Source organism: Antechinus flavipes, chromosome 2 (assembly GCF_016432865.1).
Source record: "Antechinus flavipes isolate AdamAnt ecotype Samford, QLD, Australia chromosome 2, AdamAnt_v2, whole genome shotgun sequence".
NCBI lineage: Eukaryota > Metazoa > Chordata > Mammalia > Dasyuromorphia > Dasyuridae > Antechinus > Antechinus flavipes.
This window is the reverse complement of record NC_067399.1, coordinates 154,376,328-154,383,190: the sequence shown is the minus strand read 5'-3', so window position 1 is coordinate 154,383,190 and position 6,863 is coordinate 154,376,328. Positions and strand designations below refer to the sequence as shown.

The 6,863-nt window shown below is 42.2% G+C and overlaps 1 protein-coding gene across 1 annotated transcript; it reads left to right on the top strand.

Annotated features, from left to right (window-relative positions):
• The first annotated feature begins 227 nt into the window (after positions 1 to 227).
• On the top strand, positions 228 to 3,095 carry SSTR4 (somatostatin receptor 4). The gene has a single exon (XM_051975843.1). The coding sequence runs from the start codon at positions 1,067 to 1,069 to the stop codon at positions 2,252 to 2,254; it is 1,188 nt and encodes a 395-aa protein (XP_051831803.1). The 5' UTR covers positions 228 to 1,066; the 3' UTR covers positions 2,255 to 3,095.
• Positions 3,096 to 6,863: the final 3,768 nt, after the last annotated feature.

Below are 6,863 nucleotides of genomic sequence, written 5' to 3'. Positions count from 1 at the left end.
AAAGTCCTCTATTTCCCATAGCACACCCCATCCAACTACCCTTGGGAGGGAGCAATTGAGGTGCTAGAGATTGATGAAGATTCAAGAAGGCAGTTTTTGCTTAACCAGGATCTCTGCTGGTTTTAGGATTTAGGAGTCATGGACAGCTCCCATGAGAACTAAGCAAGCTGGGAGATCTGCAGTGTGGGGCTTTAGGTTACTTCACTTTTTCTTCTCTTTGTCCCCTTCACACTACTCCCTCTCTAGACTTTTAGCTTTTCTCTACATTGAGCTCCTATTCCTAGATGCCTGCCCCTTCCCAAGAGTTAGGGGAGCAGGCTAAAGTCACAGGTTAACTGCTTCCTATATACCTCTGAAGTCAGAGATCTGAAAAGCAACCATCCTGGGGACATACTCCAACTGCACCTCCTCCCCATCATTCACCTTCTTCTATTAACTCTCCCCTCCTCCAGTTATCAAGAAGAGGACTTCAGTTGAGTTGAGGCATACAAAATGATAAAGAAGTAAAAAACAAAACAAAACAAAACGCTGCGTTTTCATTCCTCTCCCTCCACATTTATTCTGATGGGAACAAAGATCGCAGTTAGAGAGTAAAGGCAGTTACTGGAGACTGAGGAGATGGAGAAGTAGGAGAGGGGAGGGGAGCAGGAAAGGGGAATCTGGAAGGAGGGAAAAGGAGGGAGGTGAGAGCGAGAAAAAGAAGAACCAGAGGAGAGAGCATATTGTCATGCAACAGTGGGTATGTGTGAAGCAAATCAAAGGCGAGCAGGCTCGGGATTGGAAGCAGCTTTAAGTGGGTGACAGCCGCTCGCTATTTAGGCAGACCTGGTGGCAGCGAAGAAGGGCACATCTGCTCCAGCTGCAGCAGCCTCCGGATCCTTCACCACCGCTGCTGCGGGCACAGCCACAGTCCCTTCCAACCTCCTCCCCTTTTCCTGACCGGCCAGCTGAGGACTTCACATCTGGCAGACAGCAGGAGCTCCCGCGGCATCTCTCTCTCTCCATCTCCTCCTGGTTTGTCTCTTCTGTCATTCGCAGCCTGCCTATTAATGGGCTATCTGCCAGGATGAGCGGTCCCCCGACGCTGGCCCCTGGGGTGGAGGAAGCCGTAGCCTCAGGAATCTTTGAATTTGGCACGGACTGGCCCAAGTCCCCTAATGTCAGCCATCCCCCTGGCAGCTTGGGCGGGGAGGACGAGGAGGAAAGAGGGGCCGGGGGTGAGGCTGGAATGATCGTTATTCAGTCCATCTATGCCCTGGTGTGCCTGGTGGGGCTGGTGGGCAATGCCTTAGTTATCTTCGTCATTCTCCGCTATGCCAAAATGAAGACAGCTACTAATATCTACCTGTTGAATCTGGCCATTGCTGATGAGCTCTTCATGCTCAGTGTGCCCTTTGTGGCTTCCTCGGCTGCCCTCCGCCACTGGCCCTTTGGCTCTGCCCTCTGCAGGACTGTGCTGAGTGTTGATGGCCTCAATATGTTCACCAGTGTCTTCTGCCTGACAGTGCTCAGTGTAGACCGCTATATTGCCGTGGTGCACCCCCTGAGAGCTGCCACTTACCGAAGACCCAGTGTGGCCAAGCTCATCAATGGAGGAGTGTGGCTGGCTTCCTTGCTCGTCACCTTGCCTATTACTATCTTTGCAGATACCAAACCCACTCGAGGTGGTCAGGCTGTGGCCTGCAATCTGCACTGGCCCCATCCAGCGTGGTCTGCTGTCTTTGTGGTCTACACCTTTCTCCTGGGTTTCCTCCTTCCTGTCCTGGCCATTGGCCTCTGTTATCTGCTTATTGTGGGCAAAATGCGAGCAGTGGCTCTCAGGGCTGGCTGGCAGCAGAGACGCAGATCCGAGAAGAAGATCACCAGGCTGGTGCTCATGGTGGTGGCTGTCTTTGTGCTTTGCTGGATGCCCTTTTATGTGGTACAGCTGTTGAACCTCTTTGTGCCCAGCCTGGATGCCACCGCTAACCACGTGTCCCTCATCCTCAGCTATGCCAACAGCTGTGCAAATCCCATTCTATATGGCTTCCTCTCAGATAACTTCCGGCGTTCGTTTCAAAGAGTGCTCTGCCTTCGTTGTTGTCTCCTAGATGCTGCTTCTGCTGCTGAGGAAGAACCTTTAGACTACTATGCTACGGCCCTCAAGAGTAAAGGGGGTGGATGTATGTGTCCCACTCTACCCTGCCAGCAGGAACCTGTGCACCCAGAGCCCTGTGGTAAGCATGGCACCCTTACCAGAACCACCACCTTCTAAAGAGCAAACTCCTGCTTCTTGGTCTTACCTGTCACTCAGACCCTTTTGGATCTGCAGAGATCATCCCCCTCCAGAGGCTAACTTCATCATTTCTCACTAAACTGTTTCCTCCTTGAACATCCCTCAAAAACCTTGGACTTCTGGAGTAACAATTTTTCTAAGAAGATAATCTCCCTTCCAAGTGGACATTGTCATCTTGTTGTATATTGTTCTCAAGTAAACCTGCATTCCACCAAGCTAATCCTGTCCTCTCCCCAGAGCTACAGTTTGCTAAAGGACATCTCCATGGGGTAGGACTCACTCAGTGCATGGACCATGACAATTACCATTCCTGCGACCTTGGAGTTTTATTTGATGTTTGCATTTTTATTGGGGAGGGTGGAGGGAAGGGGGAATGAGGGAGTACTGTCTTTGTCACTTGTTTCTCTAGCTTTCCTTAAGAAAAAAAAAAGTAGAAAAAAACAGGCGTTAGGAAGGAACCTGATCTCAAATTCTGGCCTCAAAATAGGAACTCTTCCCTTTCCTATAGGTTATTTCTTTCTTATTGTAATTGAGGTACAGTGTGAACTGTGTACAGGGAAAAAAGCATCCAATGTCTCAGAAAACTCATTTTCTTTTTATCTTTAGCTCTGTACCAAGTAATATTTATTCATAGCAGCTTAGGATGCTATCTTGTTTGCTTCTAGCCTTAACATATAGTCACATATAGGCATTATATCAGACTTAGTAACAGGTTCTTTGTAGAGCCAAGTTTGAAGCTGTGTATTGTTGGACTTAATGTAAGGCACAAAATCTGGTCAATAATAATAAAAAAAAAACACTAGAGAGGATAAAAATTTCACCTCGATCTTGTGCTGTCACTTATTTGCCAGGGTCCCTTTAGGGTGGGAGTTTGTCTTCCTTTTTGGGTATATATTTGTTTTACTGCTAGGAAAAACTAACAGTAGGGATGGGAAAGGAAAATTCTAATAGAAAAAGTTATTATTTTTAAGAAGGTGTAAATATGCACTTAGAAGGCATCTTTATCTTTTTTCTCCTTTTTTTCCCTCAGTAAATGATTAGAAAAGATATATGTAATAAACCATGACTCTAGCCAGAAGTCTAAAAAACTAAAAAGACATAAACTATTTCTTGCTAGCCAAATTAGGTTGGTGGTTCTTAAAATGGAAAAAAAGGTGAGAAGTCTCATTTCTGCTTGCTGTCAGATGAAGAGATGGAATTGTAATCTCTGGCAACTGTTCCTTATCTTAGAAACCTAATAAATGCTATCATGTATGTATTAATATCAATAGTGGATGAAGATGAAATAGGGGTCATTCTTAAAAGGAGGAAAACAACTATTTCATATTCAGAATAGGGAGCAATGAAAGAATATGCATACGGGGAATGAAGTAGGGGAAAGGGATGGGATCCTGGTAGGTATAAGATTTAGAGATGCAAGGGATATTAGGAATTACCTCATATAATTTCTTTGGAGGAGAAAAATTGCAGAAATTAAAGAATTTCCCCAAATCCATGCATCTAAGAAGTGGTAGGTAAGTATTTGAACCAAGTCCAATGACTCAAAACCCAAATCTTTTTTGGTACTGTCTTTTGTTAGGCATGTATTAATATTCCAAGCCACTAAATCTTAGTTTAGAATTGGAATTTCAGTGGAAGTGTTGGCACTCTGGAAGTGGAATTCTACTCTCAAATACTTGTACCTTCCAAATTGCATCTGACATAAAAGAAGATGTCAGTGTCTTTGAGGCAGGTGGCAAGTCAGATGATCTCCATGGGAACAGGGGAGCTCAAGTGAGCTTATTTTATCTTTTGCCATAAAACACTGCCAGGACTAAGGATGCATTATTTTAATCTGTTTCAACAAATATGTATGTTCCCCTTTATGAAAAAAGCATTATGCCCAGCACCATGGACAGACAGATTAAACACACACACACACACACACACACACACCAACACACCACACAAAATGCCAAACCTTCTACTTTCAAGGTATCAGCATTTTAACTCCCAGGCCACTTTTCAATTACCTCAGTGGAGTGAGAAAGACAAATCCTTGATTAGCATGGGACAAAGCAGAATTTTTGCCAGAATTAAATGAATAGTTATCTTAAATCTTGACTGTATTTTGCCAATAAGGCTTTCTTTGACTCACATTGTATTCCTTAACCCCTTCTAAGATCACTTTCAGATGTTTTATCTGTGAAGAAATTATCCATGATGATCCAGCATCTTATTTTCTTTAATTCCCTCTGTTCTACTCTCAATTTCTACCCCACTCACATATACTTTCCTGTACTATGTATTTATGTTCCAAACTGGTAAAGGCCAGCATCTTCCAGAGGAGTGTTAAAGGAAATGTCACATAAACAGGCAAGTTACCAATTGCAAGATCATTACCCAGATGCCCTCTTCCCACCTCTTTTACCCACTCCAATAATCCATAGTCTGGCATATCTCATAGTATATCACAGTGAAATAATTTTCTGGATAATATTTTGTAGTAGAGGGATCAGAGACCTATAGTTTTATTGGTGGAATAAACTTACAGTGAAGAAACTCTCTCCAAAGATACAGAAAAAACTATTTATTATTTTAAGGAGTTGTTTGGGACAGCTGAGAAAGCAAGTGATTTGATCAGAAAGCTAGTAAGTCAGAAGGAATCACTTGAATCTCAGTTTCATTTTCCAGTATAGCATTCTGCCTCTGATTATACTGATGGCAAAAGTCATATTGGAATTAGAAGGCACCTGAGGACATTTTCTAATCCAACCCTTTTATTTTACATATGAGGAAACTGAGGTGCCACAGACTTGAACAAACTCTCACAGGGGGCAGGATCAAGTTGGAACTTGATTCCACTCTCCTAACCCCTAATTCAGGGCTCTTTCCTCTCCTTCTAAAGACATATGATCTCAGGAAACTGGAAGTAAGCCAGTGGTATTTATTGACCTCCTGTAGCCATGGCATCACAGGATGAGGCTCTGGGAGGTGTTATTTTTAAAAGCAGGCATTTGCAAGGGTGTAAAAAAGATAAATAGCCTTGGGGTGAAGGGGTTAAGTCGTGGCAGTAGTTGGAGATTGGAGTAGGATGCTGGGTCCTTGCCATGGCCTGGGTGGGGACTTTGCCTTCAGTTTCATATCACAGAACACTTTTCAGGAGCTCCAATATCCCACATGACACACATTCTGCAATTTTCTTTCTCTGATAAGACATGACCAGGAATGAGCCAAGAATATTGAAAACACATATCTTCAGCTGCCAAAGAACAGAGTAATGCTGTCTGCTGCTTCTTTTTATGAGAAAAGATTTTGGATTTGATTGATTATAAAATAGAACAAATACTAACTAGCTTTGAGAACTGGATAGTAATAGAATAAGAAACAAAGCACTCACAGATTTTTACATTTTATTCATTGCTTGTTAGAAATGTACATTCAATACTAGCTTAGGTTCTTTCAATAAATCAAGTGAATCTTTGGGAGTGGAATTCCCCCCCCCCCAATTATGAGGCTTATCAGTTCAAACATGGAAATCCTTTTAAATCTCTGTTGTGAAGCCCTTTTTTGTTTTGTTAAGTTGTAAATTTTCTGTACCTGTCAACTCCAAGTGGTTTAAACAATATTACAATTTTTTGAGACTTTCCTTGGAGCTTGAAATATTTTGATTTATACACACTCAAAGAGAAGAAAAGGTAACTAGGTGGCTCAGTAGGTAGAATGTTGGGCCTGGAGTCAGGAAAACTGAGTTCAAATCTAGCCTCAGATACCAACTAAGTAGTTACTGAACAAGTCACTTAACCTTTTTGCCTGAGTTTCTTCATTTGTGAAATGAACTGGAGAATGAAATGGCAAAGTAATTCTGTATCTTTGCCACATGGGGTTTACAAAGAATCCATGACATGACTAGAACAACAAAACCTTGAACAAGAGATAGAATTTGTAGAACTCTAGTCAAGATCCTCAAATGTCTTCAAGTAGTCAGTATAATGAGTAAAAATAATGCTTAGATAGCTCATCAATATTTAAGATTTAAATTCCCTGAATTTAATTTAAGTTCTTATTTAAGAAGATCTGAGTCTCCTCTCTCTGAGTCCAAAGCCTTACTTTCCTTTCTCTCAGAATAGTGACTCACCAGGCAGCTCAAGCTCTTGTGCTCATTGCTTGTACATGTGACTCTGTGTGTGTGAGTGTGTGAGTGTGTGTGTGTGTGTGTGTGTGTGTGTGTGTGTGCATGTCTGTATGTATTCACATCTATGGGTGTGGTATTGGGAGAAATATATCGAAAGTGGAATTAATGCATGCCAGAAAAGATCCACTGTATTAATCCAATATGTCATTTTTGGTAGATTGGTCTGCATTTTGACTTGCATTTGTTTAAAGGAAGATCTGGCTTGAATCTATAATAATAAATACAGTTCTATCAAATATGAATTTTTTAAAGAGCATCCAGAAAAAAGTAGCTAAAAAATGGCAATCTCCTTTGTCTGCCTTCTCCTTTTAATTTTTCTTGCAGGGTCTCTCTCTCAATATGTCTGTTTCCTTTTCTCAAAATTATATTTATCCAACCTCTTTAACTTTCCACTCATGTATCTCATTTCTCTTC